The sequence below is a fragment of the Lissotriton helveticus genome, chromosome 3_2 (genome assembly GCF_964261635.1).
Source record: "Lissotriton helveticus chromosome 3_2, aLisHel1.1, whole genome shotgun sequence".
Taxonomy (NCBI): Eukaryota; Metazoa; Chordata; class Amphibia; order Caudata; family Salamandridae; genus Lissotriton; species Lissotriton helveticus.
Genome location: NC_136062.1, coordinates 391,227,870 through 391,248,816, shown reverse-complemented (window position 1 = coordinate 391,248,816; position 20,947 = coordinate 391,227,870). Strand labels below are relative to the sequence as shown.

The following is a 20,947-nucleotide window of genomic DNA, read 5'->3' as shown; positions in this document are numbered from 1 at the left end:
AGTCAATGCTCCACGCGTACGCTACGGGTGTGGAGTCTAAATACCAGGTCCTTGGTGAAGCACCATCAAGCCATTTATGACCTTATTAGGGACGAGTCCCCCGATATATTTGCCATCACGGAAACATGGCTTCAGGAGGCGGATGCGGCCATTGTCAATCTGGCCTGTCCCCCTGAGTATTCCATCTATACTCTTAACCGGCCTACGAGAGGTAGCGGCATTGCCCTCATAGTTAGGTCCAGTTTCACCTGTAACTGGAATGGTCTTTCCATCGCTGGCTGTGAAAGTGCCTCTTTTAAGATCTCAATCAGCCCCCAGTTTACGCTTTCTGGGATGGTTGTCTATCGACCGCCGGGTAGCGAAGTGAAGTTCAGAGAAGTTTTCCCAGACGCTGTTAGTGCATTGGCTATGGGCTGCGCCAACTTTTCCATCCTGGGAGATCTGAATCTTCACTTCGATAACCATAACATCTCGGCCGTTAGCAGCATCTTAGCTGACCTAGAGGCCCTTCAGCTAATTCAACGGGTATCACAGCCCACTCATGTAGGGGGTCACATCCTGGATCCCTTCTTTACGAATCTAGCTGAGGCTAACATCTTGACTATTTCCCCATTAGGGTGGACGGATCATTTTCTTGTGTCCATTCGGTTTCCTCTGCCTGAAACCCCGTCTGTTCCACCTGCCAGACTGGTGCCTAGGCGGCACTGGAACAAACTCAGGCTGGAGGATCTGAACCGTATTCTGGTGGAGGAGCCGTTAGGCCCTCTAGATAATGTGGAAATGGGCTATGACCAGTTCTGCCGGTGGATTACCAGGGCGATTGACTCTCTGATTCCCATTACCTTGAGCAAGTTGAGCTCTAGAGAGTCGAGTCCCTGGTATGATGGTGCCTTACGCGCTTTGAAGGGTACTTGCAGACGGGCGGAAAGAGAATGGCGGAAGGCCTATGAGATCGATAAGAAGGCCGCATACCTGGCCTCCGTTAAGCTCTATCATCGAGCTATCTGTCGAGCACGCGCGGCGTTCTATTCTTTGGAATTCCGCAATAGCCCGAACCCTCTCATATCTTAGGTCATCGACCGCTTACATTAAAGCTCATTCGTTTCCCCATGGGCTTTCATGCAGGCCTAAGGCCACACCCAATTCTGTCCTTGCACTAGGCCTCGTCTCACTTTGTGCCTGCACCAGGGGCATTGTGAACACACCGCTGTAGCAACTACAGCTACTGTGGAGTTTTTGGTGGACCTCTTCAGTCTGCTGGTCCGCGGACAAAGGCCCATAATGGACTTGAAAGGGTGGGTGGGTGAGTATAAGGATGGATGAATAGATGCATGTATGAATAAGTGAAAGGGTGGATGTACAGATGCATGGATGAATACGTGCAAGAGTGGATGATAGATGCATACATTAATGAGTGAAAGGGTGAATGGATAGATGCATGTATGAATAAGTGAAAGGGTGGATGTATAAATGCATGGATGAATACGTGCAAGAGTGGATGATAGATGCATAAATTAATGAGTGAAAGGATGAATGGTAGATGAATGGGTGAATGGTAGCTGCATGGATGAATGAGTGGAGTGAAAGGCCGGATGGATCGATGGATGGATGAATGAGTGAAGTGAAAGGGTGGATGTTTAGATGCATAAATGAATGAATGAAATGATGGATAGGTGCATGGATGAATGAGTGGATGGCTAGGTGCATGGATGAATGAGTGGATGCATAGATGCATGTATGAATTAGTGAAAGGGTGGATGTATAGATGCATGGATGAATACGTGCAAGAGTGGATGATAGATGCACACATTAATGAGTGAAAGGATAGATACATGGATGAATGAGTGAAAGGCTGGATGGATAGATGCATGAATGAATGAGTTAATGGAGTCAAGGATGGATATGTGAAAGAATGGTAGGATAAGTGCAAGGGTGAATGAAGGGATGGGTGAGTGGATGGATAGGTTGAAAGTGGATTAATGAGTGAAAGGATGGATGGCCTATTGAAAGGGTGGATTAATGGATGAGAGAGTAGATGAATAGATGGTTGAGTGGGTGGGGGGATGGCTGGATGGAAGGATTGATGGATGGGTGGGTGGGTGGACAGTTGAGTGTAAAGGTGGATGAAGGGATTAGTGAAAGGGTTGATGGATATATGAGCGAAACGGAAGATGGATGGGTGAAAGGGTGGATGGATGAGCGAAAGCATAAATGGAGGAAGTGAAAGGGTAGATGGATGGGTGAAAAGGAGGATGGATGGGGTGGATGGATGAGTAAAAGGATAGATGAAGGGATGAGTGAAAGGGTGGATGAAAAGGAGTGAAAAGGAGGATGTGTGGATGAGCAAAAGGATGGATGAGTGAAAGGAAGGCGGGATGGATCAGTTGGATCGATAGGTTTGGAGATGGCAGGATAGGTTTGAACAGGGACTTCGTGAACGCCCCGCTTTAGCAGCTGCAGTAGAGGTGGAGCTCTTGATGGGCCTCTTCTGCCTGCAGCTCGGCAGACAAAGAATCGTAATTAATGTGAAAGGATGAATGGATGTGTGGGTGAAAGGATGAGTGAGTGGAAGTGTGACTGGCTAGATGGATGGATGAATGAGTGACCAGGATGGTTGAGGGATGGTAGATGGACAAAGGATGTTATAATGAAGGAAAGGGTGAATGAGGTGATGGGTTACAGGGTGTAAGGATTAGAGAGTGTAAGAATGGATAAGTGTAAAAGATAAATGAATGGATGAGTGGAAAGATTGATTAATGGATGGGTAGTTGGGTGGGTGGATGGATGAGTGAGTGAAAGGGAGGGTGGATAGATGGAGTGAAAGGGAGGTTGTATGGATGAGCGAAAGGATGGATGGATGGCTGGATGGATGGTTGAAATGGATAGGTTTGGAGATGGATGTATAGGTTTGGAGATGGATGTGTAGGTTTGGAGATGGATGGGTAGGTTTGGATATGGATGAGCGGATGGACTGACGGATGAACAGATGGACGAACAGATTGGTGAAAGGCTAATGGATAAAAGAATGAATGGGTGCCAATGTAAAGTTGCAATGCTAGATATCAGTGGGTGAAAGGATGAATGGATAGATGCTTAGATGGAAGACACACGAGAGTTATTGTGGAGAGGATTCCAATGACTTTTCGCTTGCTTGGGTTCATAAGAACTTTGGATCAACTTGGGGAGTATTTTAATTTTCTGGTTACTCACTTGGCCTACACTATGCTCCTTTCTCTACCTGGAGATATCAGGTAGGCGTGGTGCTGTTTGCCAGCGCGTTCTTACTAGACAGCTAGTATTTAGTCTCATAAAGACCACCTTGCCATAGAAATTTCTGGCACTGAACAAAACTACTTTGTAAAAGAGCAGAATGCGTTCACACACAATGAAGCCAGCTCACAGATAGGAAAAGATAGTATTTTAATAAAAAACAAAAGGTCTTGATTAACTCAGATTTAATTAGGGACTCAACGGTTAAAGTCCCAAAAGTGCACCCATGATATATGTCCTTGTATTAGTGCAGATTTACGTTTTTCCTGAATTCACATGAATTTCCTTAAGTAGGCCAGGAAACCGTAGTCCTAGAAAATATTTGTGAATTGCATCCAGCAGAAATCTGTTGAGTGTTTACAAGTGCACTTTTTCTCCAACCACATTTTTCCCAGCCCTGGAAGAACCTTTACTTCTGCCGTTGTCAGGGGTAAATTTCCGACCTTTCTCAGTATGGGAAAAGATTAGAGAAGAGCTGGTGAAAACCTCCAAAATTCAAATCCTTCTATAGTATTAGCCTGACATAACCAGAGAGGCTATTATCAGAGCTCTTCCATAAAGAGATTCCAGCCATTATTTGACGGCGCCCTACATGCCACCAAAGGGACAAGTGGATTTTGTTACAGGACAAGTAGATTTAGGAAGCTACTTGTCCCATGGACAAGTACATATTTCATTAAATTCCACCCCCCCCCCCGAGTTCGATGCACTGTTGGAGAGACTCCCATAGCGAGCGATCATATCGGCCCAGAAGAGCAGTCGCACTTGCTGCCTTCATGGAAGTGGCTGCCATACTGCAGACCTTCCTCCCAGCCGAATCCAACTTGCGGCTTTCTTTGTCCGGCGGTACCGTGGACGACGGAGCCGTAGAGTGTTGTTTCTTGTCCGCCACCACGATGACCGAATCCGATGTAGGATCCGCTCTACGGAAAGCAGGATCCGAATCTGGGAGTCTGTACTTCTTTTGAAGCCTCGATGGAGCAGACTTCACAGAGGCAGGTGTTAGGAACAGTTCCATAGCCGGTTCCTCCAAACCGGGCACCAAAGGAAGCAACGGACGTGAAAGGTGTTTCCGTTGAGCGTCTTGAAGATGACCGAGGTGGATGGGGTAGGCACAGCCAGTGCGATCCCCAGTTTTGCCGCTCCCCTCAACAGCACGTCCTGAAACGTGGCGATGTCATCCACTGCGGAAACCCTTGTAGGTGGAGAGTCCGACAACGTGGGTTAGTACCTCCTGCCACTAGAGGAATCCGTGTCCCTTGTATACCTGGATCGCGACCTCTCTCTGCGACGACGATGTCGTGATCTAGTAGAAGACCTGCGCCCGCTGCGAGAGCGGTGCCTCGTCAGAGAACGAATTTGTGGCCTTCTGGGTACAGCTGGGATCACCGGCACAGGCGGTTGAGGATAAAGAGGTGGCGGAGCCGGAGGCAGAGGCTTTGTCAGAGGCGCTGGAGGAGGAGGAGGAGCAGGAGGAGGAGGAGGAGCAGGAGGAGGAGGAGGAGGAGAAGGAGGAGGAGGCGTTGGTGTTCTAGGCCACAGAGGTGAGCGCCGAGGAAGCTCAGCCAATTCTGGAGACCTTGATGGTGAGTAGGTCCTGGAGTATTCTGAATCCGATGTCCGAATCACTCTCCTCTTCTTGCCAGCAGGCCTCGAAGAGGGTGCTCTGGAGGTAGAATCCTCTGTAGACGAGCGCCGATGTCGCCGTGACCGAGGACTACCCGATGTGGAAATGCTGACCACCGAGAGAGACGAGCTACTTGAGGATGACCTCCTTCCAGATGTGGACCTCCTCAACGTCGATCTTCTCCTCGACGTTGATCTTCTCCTCAACGTCGACAATCTCCTTTTCTACGGCAACCAGCGCGTCGACGGCGAATGGCGGTGTCGCCTCGGGACTCAGATCGACGCCGATGATGTGTCGATGTGGTTTGCGAAGTCCTCGACGTCGACCTCGTCCGAAGTGTTGACGTCTTTCCCCTCGACGCCAAGCGTTGACGTCGCTTCGACCCAGAGCCCTGGGTCGACAGGGAGCATATCGTCGTCATACCTTTCGGCATCGTAGCCATCGACGTCGACCAGGACCGGTGCCGTTTCTGGGCCTTCTTGTGACTGGGGAGCCCCCCAGAGGCCGATGCACGGGAAGAGGACGAGGAAAGAGTCCCTCCATGCCCAGAGGTCCCACCTGTCTCCTGATGTCTTCTCTGCTCCAGGCCTTGAAGACGAATCTTATCCTTGTCACGCAGGGTCCTCCTGGAGAAAGATTAGCAGATGGAACAGGAGTCAGGTACATGCAAGGATGCAAGACAGAGTATGCAAACCCTCTGTGAGTCTGATTTGGCCTTCTTCCTGCCACGCTCAGGGCACTTGTCAAATAAAGCTGGCATGTTGACAGGAATTAGGTGGCCCAGCTGTCCAAAAAAGACAGCAAATGGAAGATAAAGACCTCAGACGTCGAGTGAAACACTAAGTCTTTACAAAAAGCTCAAAGAATTGAAGAAATACCAATAGAGGTAGAGCTCAATGCTCCAGGGTCCTGCTAGCAGGAGCCGGATAAAATAATTGGCTGTGCATCATAGGATACTGAGGGTCTCTGGAGGGTTCCTTAAAGGCATGGTATCCCTGTTCCAGACACATAATGACAGCCTATGTGGCTTGTCTGTCCGACCCTTCCTCTCTATCATGACAAAGGATTTTTGTGAAGGGGGAGTTTCTCTATGTGTGAAACTGAGCAAAATGTGTAAATGTATTATTTGGCCATCCTTTATTCACTTCTGGATGATGTGCTGGCCAGTGTAGCCTTGTTAATGTCAGGCTGCATTATTTGTCTTTGATTTTCTCTTAAGTGTCTATGTAGGACTGCAGAAGGGGACAACTTAAGAGACTATTTTGATTGCTCCGGGGTCCACGCACATGGGCGGGACTATTCACAGATTATGACTATACACAGAGATCCCCTACTACAGAAGCAAGGTTAGAAAATAGAGACAGTACCATATTTTACTAGGTTCATTCTAAAAATATTTAAAAATCGGTCACCAATTCTAAGTGCAAATTTATAGTCAGATTTTATAGACTGATGCCTCTATTCCTTGGCTCCACCATAGTGCATGTTCTTAGCCCCTGATGTCTTAAAGATATTGACTGTAGGAAAGTGCCCCTTTTTGACTTGTTCACACCCACTTTGGCCTGATGCAATTTTAACAGTAGCGCACTGGGCTCCTGCGTTAAGCTAAAGGCTGATCGACCATACTACCCCCTAATAGAGCAATTTAGGATTGCATTTAAAAGCCCTTGTCCACTAGTAAGTAACCCCTGGATTCTTTACACAGTGTATCAGATTTTTGATATATCACATAAAGAGCCAGCTTCCTACAACGAGGCAGAACAAAGCCGTATAATAGCAATTTTCATTTGTGGAGACAGAGCGAGAGGGAGATGGAGGGGGAGTTTGGAATGAGGGCAATAAAATAGTGGGCTATTATAAGTATTTCTGTATAGCCAAAGTGAGGCAAGCCATGGGGAAGTGTGAAGAGCATGAAGCCGGGTGTATTTGTATCTATTAAAGGAGGTAGTGTGAAACGATATGGTTTCCCCTTGTGTTGCTGACGAAGGAGTAGTTTCTGTCCTGTATCTCCAGTTCTGTAGTAGGGGTATCTCTGTTATAGTCATAATCTAGTGAATAGTCCCGCCCATGTGCGTGGACCCCGGCAATCAAAAATAATCTCTTAAGTTGTCAGAAAATTGCAGAACTGCAAAGACACTTAAGAGAGAATTTAAAGACAGATAATGCAGCCTATATCCACAGGCTACACTGTCCAGTACTTCAACTAGAAATTCCACCAAAATAACACACAAATAGCACAGCCTGCCCAGTTTCTTCCATAGAGAAACTTGCCTCTACCAGTAAAAGCCTCTGGAATGATAGAGAGGAAGGTATGGACAGACAAGCCCCATAGGCTGCCATTATGTGGCTTAAATAGGATACTGTGCCTTTAAGAGAACTTTCTAGAACTTCTCCCAGTATCCCAGAATGCACAGCAGGTACCACTTACTTTCAGTTCTTTTTGAAGGCGTAACACGCCAGACCTGTAGCATTCCTTACATGAATATCTTTCTCCACCGGGGAGGCGGGAGGGCGCTTATGACTATAACAGAGATACCCCTACTACAGAACTGGAGTTACAGGACAGAAACTACTCCTTCTGTAGTAGGGGATCTCTGTGTATAGTCATAATCTAGTGAATAGAATGGCAAGCCCATCCCCACACCAAAGCGGCGGTGGAGAAAAGAGAAATAACACCACTACTGTGCGAACAGATTTCGCAGCGAAGCCTGCCCAACCTGAGCGTCTGCCCTGGCATCAGTGTCCAGGCAGTAATGCTTAGCAAAGGTATGGACCGACTTCCAAGTGGCCGCCTTGCAGATTTCTGCAATAGGAACATTACAGAGCAAAGCAGTCGTGGCAGCTTTGCCCCTGGTGGAATGGACCGGGCCAGCTTGATGAGTACTGCTGGAATCAGGGGAATGGGTGGAAAAGCGTACAGAAAGCTGTTCGACCAGTTGATCCCTAACGCATTCCCCAGCGTCCCCCGCTGGTAGTACCTGGAGGCGAAGTCTCGGCATTTTCTGTTTTCGGCGATGTCGAACAGATCTACGTCTGGCGTCCCCCACCTTGCGAAGACTTCTCCTAGCACTCCGTCGTTTATGACTCATTCGTGATTTTCCTGGAGCAGTCTGCTCAGTGCGACCGCCTGAACATTCTGCACACCTGGTAGATGGGTGGCTGTTATCGTCAGAACTCGGGCCAGAAGCCAATGTCAGATCGCCTGCGCCTCCTGCGACAGGGTGCGCGATCTCGAGCCCCCCGCTTGTTGAGGTAATACATCGTGGTCGTATTGTCCGTCTGTACAAGCAGAGAGTCGGTCTGAAACGACGGATGAAAGGCCTTCAGTGCCAAGTGAACAGCTCTGAGTTCCAGGAAATTGATGTGATACGTGGCCTCCATCGGAGACCACGTTCCTTGAATCTGTAGGTTTCCGGAGTGCGCTCCCCAGCCTTGGAGAGAGGCATCCGTCACGACAGTCTGAGTGATGAATGCCCTTGTGGAAGGGGACCCCTCTGAGGAGATTCTCCGCTGAACACCACCACTTCAGAGACTGAAGAGCATGCAGAGACAGTCGGATCCTGTCATCCCAAGATCCTTTCCTCTGATCCCACTGGTCCTCCAAGCACTCTTGCAACGGCCTCATGTGCAGTCGTGTGTGTGGCGTTAGGAAGATACAAGAGGCCATCGATCCCAGTAGAGAAGACACCTTCCTCACTGTAGTAGATGGAGTGATCATAAGAGCCTGAGCCTTCCGAAGGAGTGATAATCGTCTCTCCTCCGAAGGAGACACGCTTGCTGACAGCGTATTGATGGAGGCTCCCAAGTACTGTATATACTGGACCGGAGTCGGGACAAACTTGGACATGTTGATGTGCAACCCCAGCTTGTTCAAGAGAACGCACGTCTTCTGGAAGTGCGCTTGAGCTTCCGCGAAGGAGGAGGCCTTGATCAACCAATCGTCCAGGTACGGGTAGACGAACACCTTGTTCTTTCTCATGTGCGCTGCTACCACCGCCATGCACTTCGAGAATGTTCTCGGCGCAGACTTCAGTCCAAATGGCAGTACTGTGTATTGATAATTATTGGCGCCGACTTGGAATCGCAGGAACTTCCTGTGTTTGTGTGCAAGCGGGCACATGGAAGTATGCATCCTGTAGGTCTATAGCAAATAGCCAGTCTCCCTGTTGCAACCGAGGATAAATCTGATGCAACGACAGCATGCAAAACTTTTCTCTGCGTTTCCACTTGTTTGCCTGTCGCAAGTCCAGAATGGGCCTGAACTCGTTCTTGTCCTGCTGGCGAACCAGAAAGAACCGGGAGTACAGACCTCTTCCTCTTTGAGACCGAGGTACGTCTTCTATCGCCCTTTTCCTTAACAGGATATCGGCCTCCGCCTGGAGCTCGCGCAGCTGAAACTGCGAGCTGACTGGTGGAATTGCTGGAGGCGGGCTGGTGAACCGAAGACTGTATCCATTGCAAACAATATTCAGCACCCACTTGTCCTGAGTAATTTTTCTCCACTCTGCCAGAAAAGATTGAACGCTTCCCCCCACCGGAGTGGGTAACGGATGTAGGGGAAGGAAGCGCTCAGGGCCTAGACCTGGCCGGGCCTTTAGTCGCCGTTGCCGACTGTTGTCCGCCTCTGCCTCTCTGGCGCTTCTGGAACGGCCTTCGGAACTGCTGCTGTTGTTGCTGCTGTTGCTGTCCCGAAGACTGGCCTCACCCTCTGCCCTGTCCACCGCACCGTTTCTGGAACGGGCAGTCAGATTTCTTGGTATCCTTGGGCTTCTCCAGACCCACCGCCATGAGTGTTTCGGCCTCCGCCTTCATGCGGGCCATTTCATCATCAGCATGTTTTCCAAACAGGGTTTTGCCAGAGAATGGTAGATTGGCAACCCTCTGTTGTGCGTCAGGTTTTAGTGACGTGAGGCAGAGCCAGGCGTGTCGTCGCTGGTTAATCCCATGGCAGAAGCCATGCGCCGCCAGTAAGGAAGAATCGGCTGCAGCACTGATGACCTGATTCGCCACCAGCATCCCCTCATTCAAGACCTCCTGGAAATCTTCCCTCTTGTCACGAGGAAGGTGTTCCACAAACTGCTGGAGGGATTCCCAGAGGGCTCGGTCATAATGCCCCAACAAGGCCGTGGCACTCGCAGCCTTCATGGAAGTCGCCGACGTGCCACACACCTTCCTCCCAGCCGAATCCAGCCATCTAGATTCCTTATCTGGTGGGACTGTGGATGACGGAGTGGTGGCATGCTGTTTCTGAGCTGCCGTCACTATCACAGAGTCTGGAGGGGGTTCCACCCTTAGAAAAGCCGGGTCCGAGTCGGGAGCCCGGTACTTCTTCTGCAGTCTTGAGGGGACAGCCTTCGTCACCGCCGGGGTGAGGAAAAGGTCCATGGCAGGCTCCTCCAGCCCCGGCACCAGTGGAAGTAATGGACGAGACAGATGTTTCTGGTGAAGTGTCTCGAAGATCACCGACGTCTTGGGCGTGGGCACCGCCAACAAGATGCCTAATTTCGCCGCACCTCTTTGAAGGACATCCTGAAAGGACACCAGATCGTCAACTGGGGACACCCTTGTCTCCGGTGACTCCGACAAAGTCGGAGAATAGTCCCTTGTACGCGAGGACCTCGTCTGGGAACGAGACCTGCGCCTCCTGTGGCGTCGTCTCGACCTCGTGGATGACCTGTTACACGATCGTTCCCGCCTCCTGGAGCGAGAGCGCGATCTCCCAGCTCGTGGGTGCTCCACAGGCCTCTGTGGAGTAGTCTTCCTTGGCCTATCCTGGGGTAGAGGTTTTGGAGTCCCCTTAGGCGGTGTAGGGAGCGGAGGCAGTGACACCGACCTCGGTGGAAGAACGGGTATCTCCGACCGAGGAGCAGGCCCACGCGGCGGAATCGGCAGCGGTTGTTGTCCTGCGGGAGGAAGTGGTGGAAGAGGAGGCTTGATGGGAGGATCCTCTCTAGGTAAAGGAGGCGAAGGCGTCTTAGGCCGAGGTGGTGTATAAACCACCGAGTACACCGAGCCCGGTGACTTCTTCGGGGGAGGGGACTGCGAATCAGCCCCTCCAGTAGGTGATCGCCGTCTCCGGCGTCCTCCATCAGACCCAGCGTGACTTCTGGCGTCAGAAATCCTTCTGCGCCGCTTAGGAGAGCTGGAAAGTCTCAGAGACGCCGACCTCTTTCTTCTCGGCGCCGAGAGTCGCTGCTCAGGCGTCGAATGTCGCCTCCGCGACTTCGGCGTCGAACGCCGCCTCCGCGACGTCGAGCGCTTCTTCCTCGATGCCAAGCGCCCCTTGGGTGACGTCGAGCGTGTAGTCCTCGACGATGAGCGCCGACTTCTTCTCGGCGCCGACCGCTTGTCCGAGGTCCTCGACGTCGATCGGCGGTGTCGTTTTGACAGCGAGCGTCGATGCCTTCTTTTTTGACGTCGATGGGTCGACGCTGACGTCGACGACAACGACGAAGACGCCCTCGACGGTGATCTCGACGGTGGCCTACCCAGGCCTTTCGACGTCGACTTCTTACGCCTTCTCGACCCGGAGCCCCAGGGAGATGGGGAACACACTGTCGTCATCCCTCTCGACGTCGTCGTCGAAGCAATCGACGTCGACGGAGACCGGGACCGTTTGCTGGGTTTCCTGCCTCTGGGGAGCCGCCCAGAGGCCTTAGCAGAGGCAGAGGGAGCCTTCCCAATCTGCCCAGACCCACCTGCAGCCTGCAGCCGTCTCTCCTCCAGGCCTTGAAGCCTAATCTTCAGCCTGTCCCTCAGGGTCCTTGTTGAAAAGGTCTGACAGATGTCACAATCTTCAGGGACAGGTGCTTCAGGAAGACAGAGTATGCAGACATCGTGTGGATCAGTCTTGTCCTTCTTCCTTCCACATGCTGGGCACTTGTCGAATAGAGCAGGCATTTAAGAGCCCTAAAAAGCCTGAACAAATACACAGAAGAGAAGGGAAACACCAAGTACATCAACTGAAAACACTTTTAAATCAAAAAGTGCACAAAATTCCAATAAACCCTTGAAAAAGGGAGAGCTCAATGCACCACGGTCCTGTTAGCAGGAGCCGGAAAAAAGAACTGAAAGTAAGTGGGACCTGCTGTGCATTCTGGGATACTGGGAGAAGTTCTGGAAAGTTCTCTTAAAGGCACAGTATCCTATTTAAGCCACATAATGGCAGCCTATGGGGCTTGTCTGTCCATACCTTCCTCTCTATCATTCCAGAGGCTTTTACTGGTAGAGGCAAGTTTCTCTATGGAAGAAACTGGGCAGGCTGTGCTATTTGTGTGTTATTTTGGTGGAATTTCTAGTTGAACTACTGGACAGTGTAGCCTGTGGATATAGGCTGCATTATCTGTCTTTAAATTCTCTCTTAAGTGTCTTTGCAGTTCTGCAATTTTCTGACAACTTAAGAGATTATTTTTGATTGCCGGGGTCCACGCACATGGGTGGGACTATTCACTAGATTATGACTATACACAGAGATCCCCTACTACAGAAAGGAGCCTCCCATTGAAGGAGTGAGCCTTAGGTGGTGATTAGGATGGTGGGCGACAACGGGAACGCCCGACAGACTGTCGGCGGTCCCATAAACCTTATTACAATGCGACCGCCTCCAAGCGGTCGCACTGCTCATCTCTTGTATTGCGGTGGGTGCTGTGTGCTTCAGCACATGCCGCAGTACAAGAATTAGACAAGGAACATATTCCTGCACTACGTGGCAGGCAGCATGCGGGGCCTGCCACATGGGTTAGGGATATTTAGGGGGTGCTCCATAGGTGCCTCCATAAGCCCAGAATCAAGGGCCAGGGGGATAAGGGGGCCCAGTACAGGCACCTAATATCCCTTTCCGCCAGTCTTTCCAATGCTGGTGAACTGCCGTGAAACGGCTGGCGGGGTGCAAGATCGTAATCCCTACGGCGGTGCCTGATAGGCACAGCCATCACTGCATGGATTGCGAGGAACTCCGCCATACCTGCGGGCTCAAGGAGCCCGTCAGATGCGTCACCATCACACCGCCCACCATTGTAATATGACGGGCAGGAAACCCGTCTACGATGGCGGTCTAACCGCCATCGTAATCGCCCCCTTAGTGTCTGGCTTAACTGTTGAGATTACAGAAATTATTTTTTTAGCAAATCCTTATTTACTATGTTATCGTCTTATTTAACACCGGAAGGTTTACAATTAAACTCTATAATATATTGTTAGTTACCTGTACACTTTTTAGGTCATCCTCCAACTGCTTTATCCTAGATTTCGACCAAGCCTTCAGCTTAAAGAATTTGGATTCTGATTTGTTGGCTTCTTCACTTTTCAATTTGACTTGAGCTGCAAAATAAAACACAAAATGATTTCATATTAATGTTTTAGACACACACTTTATCAATTTCATATTTTTTGTAGCAAACCGAATGAATACCTTGAAAATGCATCTAAACAGCAGACCAATTCTGCATGTAACCAGAACAATAAATCTCCTCCATTTCCAGTTTAACTTTGCTAGTATACTTTTAATTTATCTGAAATATCAAGAATATTGTTTTGGATTTGCAAGAATACAAAGAATACAAATACCTTCTAGTCTTTCAATTTTCACCTTGACTGAATCATCTATTTGCATTGTTTGCTCCGAGCTACTCTGGCCAGCACTACTGAAGTCTCCTATTTGTTTCTGAAGCTGCAGCAGGATTTGGTCTTTCTCCTGGATTTCGGTCTCATGTTTCTCTTCAATTTCCTGCACTTCTGCCTTGTGTTTCACGTTGACCAACTTAAGCTCAGTCTGGTGTTTATCCATCATATCTCTCAACTGGGCTCTCATCACATGCTTTTCTGCATCAAGTTTTGACTGGAGATTCTCTTTTTCGGACTCAAGTCGCTTGGATCGGTCATTAACTTCCTGTATGAGCACAAAGCAATAATGGACTAGTAAAATGAAAAAGTGCAATCACTATACTGTTGAGTTTATAATAAAAACACTATCCATAACATATAAAAAAGGTGAAAAGAGAAGAGGCAGTAATTTTAAATCATATAGGCAAGTATAATTAAATAAAGGAACAATTCACACCGCTTGCTTCTAGGAGGCAAATTAAAAAAGTTTCTTAAATTAACTAAGAGTCCTTCTTGATGGGCGTCTTTCTTCAGACTGAATTTCTTGAACTGTTCTCAAAGGTCAGGGCATTACTCAGTCGATTTAACGGCACATTAAACAATGACATTTCTTTTTTTCAATACAGTATTTCCCATCGCAAAATTAGCTATACATTTTTACTTTCAAGGGTAGGAATCCTAGAATCCACTGAGTTTAGGCAAGTATTAGAGTTCACATTTTAAATCGAGTTTAAAACTAAATGCAATGTGGAGTCAGTGTGGATTCAAGGACATATAATAGTTATGAAGAAATACCCCTCTTAAGAACCCACTAAGAACAATTCTCAAAACAAAGTAAATCAAACTTTTATAACCAATTTTAATGTAGAGCAAATTAATTTGAACAATCCTAAACCATATTAATAGTTACACTGAATCTTACCTCAACACTAACTCGCTCTAATTCAGCGTTAGAAAGCCAGTTTAGAAAAACAAAAAACCTCTTTGGGCCAGAGAGCATCAACATAGTTTAGATCTCAAAGTCCATTATGGGGAATCATCAGGACGTAGGGATAGAGAGAGCACTATATAAATCTCAGGTCCAATAATATTCTAACGGCGAAGGTGCAAGTACGATGAAGAAAAATTACTTTTGCCTAATTAACTGGTATGGGCAAGAGCAAGAGGCAAATAAATCATTTTGTTGGTGAAGTATAATTGTCCTGCTCTGGGACATCTTGGAGCAGGGAACTGCCAGCTAGTTCAAACATTTGGGCCTCTGTAATAAGTCGCTCAGAAGATGGGAAGCAAGTGTGACTTAGTTTGGGTATGTAGGGTGCTGACAAATATTGAAAATTGGCCAGGATGTGGTAACAATGTCAGAGTCTCTGATGGCAATGTGAACAATATTGACGTGAATAGTGTTGTCTATGTTTAAGCTTTTCTTCCCTTCCCTTCTAAGACTATTCTCCCTGGATGGCCCCTGTAGGAGTCCTTAGGGGATATGTGTTCTGTACCAGTGGCAAAAGACTCCTGGAGGCCTCGGTGGAATTTTTTCTTCTACTTGAGAATGGAGGTTCCCAAAGTCTTATCCATTTGTGGTCTATATGTGACATGCCGTTATTTATTGATCTGTTTTTAACAAAACTCACATTTTTTAGTGGATGGACATGACACTAAATAGACTTGGTGCAAGATAATAAAAGCTACACGAAAGCTTTCTTTTTTCACTGGATGGACACAAATAGTTTAAAACATGTGGACATGAGAACAACCCCAGGAATTGCCCAAAATCAATTCACACAACCTCTAATGGATCATAGAAGAAAAAGTGAATTCTTACAAAACGAATCTCCAGAATTTGAGTGTTTGAAAACAATCTTCCAGGAACCCACTATCACAAGACAGATTAAAAAGCTAACTCTGGGAGGCAACCACTTATACAATGCATCATCAATCAGGGGAATTGTGAGCGTGCTACTCACCCGTGTGGTTCTCATAGGGCTGCAGGGGGTTGGGGGGGTATTAGGGAGGGGTAGGCAGCTCCGTCCGAAGAGACAGGTCTTGAGTGTCTTCCTGAAGATGTTCAGGGAGGGGGCTCGTCTGATTTAGATCGGGAGCGCCTCCCAGGTCGCGATGTAGGAGAAAGCTCTTCCACCTGTTCTAGATTTGCGGATCGTGCGGTTTAGGCGAGGTCGGCGTATTGGAGATTTCTCTTGAGTACGTGGGAGGAGATTCTCTCATTGAGGTATTGGGGCCCGGTGTTGTGGAGGCATTTGTAGGTGTGGGTAAATATCTTGAAAGTAACTCTCTTCTCAACAGGGAACCAGTGGAAGTTACGCAGGTGTTGGGAGATGTGTTTGTGTTGAGGGATACGTAGGATGACTCTAGCTGTGGTGTTTTGTATGGTCTGGAGTTTGTGGAGCAGCGACCTGTTGAACCCGGCATTGCGGGCGTGTCCGTCATTCAGTCTGCTGGTTAGGAGTGCCTGGGTGACGGTTTTCCTTCTTTCGGGGGGAGGTGGGCATTTGAAGGTATTTTGGAGGGTGCAGAGGGTGTAGAAACAGCTGGAGGTGCCGGCGTTGACCTGTCGGAGAGGGAGGAGTGGAGTACGATGCAGAGGTTTTGGGAATGGTGCATGGGAGTGGGAGGGCTGCCGAGGGCAGTGGTCCACCAGGTGTTGTCCCATGCAGAGGGAGAGGGTCTGAAGACGAGGACCTCTGTCTTCTCCGAGTTGAGCTTCAGGCAGCTGCTGCTCATCCAGTATACAACGTCGTTCATTCCTTCCTGGAAGTTGAGTCTGGTGGTGACGGGGTGAGGGAGAGGATGAGCTGGGTGTCATCGGCGTAGGATACTATGCTGAGTCTGTGGTGTTTGTTGATGGCAGTGAGGGGGGCCAAGTAGATGTTGAAGAGTGTGGGGCTGAGCGACGGTCCTTGGGGTACTCCGCAGTTAATATTTGAGGGTACGGAGAGGATGGGTGGTAGTCTGATTCTTTGGGTTCTGCCGGTGAGGAGCAGATCCAGTCGATGGCGGTTCCCTGTATGCCGGCGTAGTGGAGTCTGGTGGTGAGGGTGCTGTAAGAAAGTGGCTCTATATATACTGGACCAAAGTATAGTACAGTGTGTATAGAGTCCCAGTCTCCAGAGGTATGGCAGAGGTTAAAGCTAGATATAACCTTACTCTCCATAGTGGTAGCTTGGTCGAGCATTAATGCAATATCAGAAGGTCGTGCAAAGAATTTGTTGTTCACACTCAGTCAGCAAAAGGTTTCACACACTCAAGAACTGAACTCTAGGCCAATTGTTTTATATCAAAAGATAGAGTTATTTTATTTGAGAACCAACATGTATCAAAATATACTTTTCTCAATATGGTAATTACCTTGCAGAGAGGCAATAAACTTTGTAAGCACAATAGTTACAGTGGTTGCAATAGGCAACACAATTCTAAACACAATTTAACATTGAGCTCAATGGGGTTGTCTACATAAATGCAGTTGATTACTTTAAGGATTACTTTTCTAACCACAGGACTGGATCCTGGATTCATTCCCGGGAACTAAGCTGTAAACAGTTTAGTGAAAGTGTTTTGGTTACAGTTGTGATTTTTAAAGAATATAAATGTATTTTCAAAGTTGACACTTAGAACCTTTTCAGTGAAAACCTTGTAATGTTATCCTATGGAAGGAAATCAAGTCACAGGTAAAGTAGGTTCTCGTTACTTTTGTAATCCAGTACTGGACTTCTAGGTTCAGCACTGGGGTCTCTACCTAAGACAGGTAAGTAATTACGTTTTAGTAGTTGGTACGAGGAATATTTATAGTTTGCAAAAATAGACACTTGGAAGAAATTTCACAGAAAAACAGTCAATGGATTCCTAAGGAAGGAAATTTAGGTTTCTAGTAAACATGGTTATGATGACTTTTGCGGTTCAGTACTGGGCTAAAAGGTACAGTACTGTTTTCACTCCTGATCACGTGATTTTAGATGAATATTTTAAAGTTTCAAAACTTCACACTTAGAAGACATTTTGAGTCAAACCAGTCAATGTTATCCTATGGAAGGAAAGTGAGTAATCGGTTTTCAGGTGAGTACTCGACTGGTGAAGTTAAGGTTCTGGGCATAGACTTCGGGGTCCCCCAGGGTCAGGTAGGTACAGTTGGTACACGCTCAACGGCACAGGGGCAGCCGGGTGCAGAGGTAGTTATACCCAATGTTATCCAATAAGAGGCAGGGGGCCTTCGTTTGGTGGCTGCTGGCTAGCAGGCCACGTAGCTGTGGGAGCTGGGCTCCTGGTCACTTGCTCAGGGCAAATGGGGAAGTAGTATAGGACAAAGGATGCACTGCCAGAGGCACTCGGGCGGCTGGGTGAAGGGTACTTTTGAGCAGTCGGGCGCTAAATGTTATTCAATGGAGATCTTGGAAAGGGAACAAAGGCTGCAGGCCCAGGGACGGAGGATCTTCTGGTGCGACCAACACTTCGAGGGGTAAGTTGGGATCTTGGAGGATAGGTAGGTACCCAGGAGTTGGGCACAAGGGGCCGTGTGGCGCAGGGTGCAGGGGTGTCTTTTGAGGTCGGGAAATCTTACCCTCTGCTGGTCGCGGTCGGAGGGATCCTTTGTCCTGAGGCTGCAGGCGTCGTCGGGGTCGTCGAGGAGGGTCCTTGGGCACTGGATTCTAGGTCAGAATCGCCAGGGGGGACGTCCTCAAGGTCTTGATTCACTTCAGCACAGGCCAGGCTTGGCGGGTGAAAGTGTGCAGGGTTCGCAGTTCTGGGCTGATGCCAGGGCCTGTTACTTGCTTTGAGCAGTACCACTGCTCGTGGGAGACCCAGGTAGCCAGAGTCACAAGGCAGTCAGGTCGTCCGGGGTTTTTGAGGTTATTGACCACTGGAGACGCCAGGTTTAGCAGGAGCAGGTTCAAGGGTCGACAGGCCGGTAGGGCTGGGGCCAAATCAGTTGATATCTTCCTCTTTTTAGCAGCTGCACAGCAGGTCTTCTTGTTCCTTGTTCTTCTTTCTTGTTTCAGAATCTGGATCTAGGGAAGGAATGTTCCGGGTGCCCCTAAATACTTTATTTAGGGGCATTACAGGTACGGCAAGGACAGGTGTGGAAAAATACAAACTGGGGGGGCACTACCAACCAGAATATAAGATCCTTAATTATTGCCCGGCGATGTCGCCTCTTGAACCCACAAAGAAGTTAAACTATTGAAGAGGCAGGCGCTGGAGACTGGAAGGCAGGAAACAAGGTTTTTATTCGCTCCGGAGGAGAACACAACGAAAACGGACAGAAGGTATCGTTCTGAGGTGCTCTAACTGCATCCCGGAGGCCTGGCCTCTTATACACAAGTTTATCTCTTTATTACATGTAACACATTCTCGTTGATACTTTGATGTACGGAAAGACATCCTCAGAATCCCCCCTTCCCAGCCCGTTCCCATGCAAGGCTACAGTGGAAGTCCCCGCCCCGTTCACAACAGGTGATGATCATTGCGCAGCTGGGTATTCCGCCGATTCACGGAGTGTGCGGGTTTCGATCGGATCTCGTGGGATGGGGGGGGGGGCTTTGATCATCTCGGGGGTCCTTTGAGGAGGGAAGCTTCCTATTGTATGGGGAGGGGCAAGAGATTGGTATCGGCAGAGCTAGGTGTCGGCCTGGGAACGGGGAAGACAAACGGGCACACGGGGAAAAGGGGTTTGCATCAAAAGGGCCGGAGGTCATGACGGGGAAGCAGGGAGGTGTCGCGCTGGGAACAGGATGAGGGCCTGGGGCAGAGCAGCGCCGAAGAGGGGTTTATGACTCAAGGCAGGTGCAAGCAGGGGGGGGGTTGCCAGCGAAGTTAGGAGAGAGAGAGAGAGACGCGCTGGCTCTCGGCGAGAGCAGGGAAGCCATGGTGTCCAAAATGGCGGCTGTTTTACGCGCACAAAAGGTTTAAGGAGAGCAAGAGGGCGCCGATAATGTTGACGGTTTTCAGCCTAACTTTTAACAGTCCTCCCTTTTCAACATATCTAGCCAACTTGCTTACTCAATGTCAATTTTCATCAAATTCCTAACTTCGGTATCATATAATGCCCTCATATGTTCGCTTCCAATGTCCACAGTTTTGGGAAAAATACAACTCGCACATAAAGAACACATAGGTGGCAAACATTGAATTCCTAAGCATAGGCCACATATTACAACTACGGGAATCAGGATAATGGTGAGCAGTCTCCAGCCCCAGCTTTTGACGGTGTCCCAGAACCAACCACCAAGCGACCATTCTTCTTGCTCTTGGTGAACTTCCGAAGAGAGTCTGTGAAGATGTTCGATGGCTTTGTACACTGAGGGTGAGTTGTCCGGTATGTATGTACAACAGCTGGCCCCAATAATGCGGCATGCTCCTCCACGGTCCGCCAGAACCACATCTAGAACGAGGCGGTTCTGAAGAGCCACCAAACGGACCGCTTGGAGCTCGGCAGTGTTGTTGGCAAAGATGCCCGCTGTGATGTTCATGGTTGTCTCGACTGCCTGAGTCAAATGTCGGATGGCACGGCTGTTTGCCATCGGGCCCCAGAGGGGGACGAGTCCTTTCATAGCATCGAGGAACTGTGCCCCTGTTGAGTCGGCTTGCTCAACGTCTTTGGCTCGTTTTTGTCTGTGGTGATTCGCTGGGGCCACATAAGTTGGAGGAAGGACGAAGGAGATGTAGCAAGTGCCCCCCCAGCCTTTGGGGAGCCAGGTGTAGGCCTTCGTGCCACAGATGAAATACATGTTTGGGGATGACACAAAGGAAGGTGGATCCGTGGAGTCCAAAGTTCTGGTAAAGCGGCAAGCGCTGTGACCCACCAGCTGTGTCCCAAGTCCTTCTACACACATGTGGCCTGTGACGTTGATGACCGTCAGGGCCACAGTCAGAGTGGCAGCCGTTCGTTTCCGCAGATAGGAGAAGGTGGGTCTGGTTGGATTGTTGAACACCTGCATTTCGATTCGTTCTTTGGCCGGAATGTCCATTTGGATTGAGTCGCTGGGGGTCAGCGGGCAGAAGTGTGTCTTTGTCTTGTTTCGCCCGGCCCCATGAGAAGAATGTGCTGCAGCTCTGCTGGAGGTGGCATTTCCCGTATAGCTCTCTTGCAGGAGGATCAGCCAGGCAAGGCAGGAGCCGTGGACGGAGAAGGGTGAAGGGATGAATGGTATTGAATGTCCAGTGGCATGGGGTAGCAACCCACAGATCCAGCAGTTGGTGGCGTTGGTGGCAAGATTGTGCTGGTGAAGTAGCTGCACGAAAGAGTTGTTCCAAAACTCCTTTCGCCTCTCTCTTAGTTGAGGAGAGAGCGAAATTAGATAATGTTCCTTCATGGTGGTAGGCTGAGCAGTGGTTAGGAATGTTTCGTGAGCAGGTGCGTGTTCTTCCATAATCCAGAGCGTAGTCATGAGGAGAAAACAGAGGAGGATTACGATGAAGAGTGCAATTGTCTTTGAGCTA

General features: G+C 48.9%; 1 protein-coding gene across 1 annotated transcript in view; it reads right to left on the bottom strand.

Annotated features, from left to right (window-relative positions):
• Positions 1-20,947, bottom strand: part of LOC144826026 (uncharacterized) — a 658,919-nt gene that overhangs the window by 404,169 nt on the left and 233,803 nt on the right. The window contains exons 10-11 of the mRNA XM_078684302.1: positions 13,463-13,784; positions 13,101-13,216 (exon numbers count right to left, since the gene is read on the bottom strand). Of these exons, the coding sequence (XP_078540428.1) occupies positions 13,101-13,216; positions 13,463-13,784 (438 nt within the window). The remainder of the gene's footprint in view (positions 1-13,100; positions 13,217-13,462; positions 13,785-20,947) is intronic.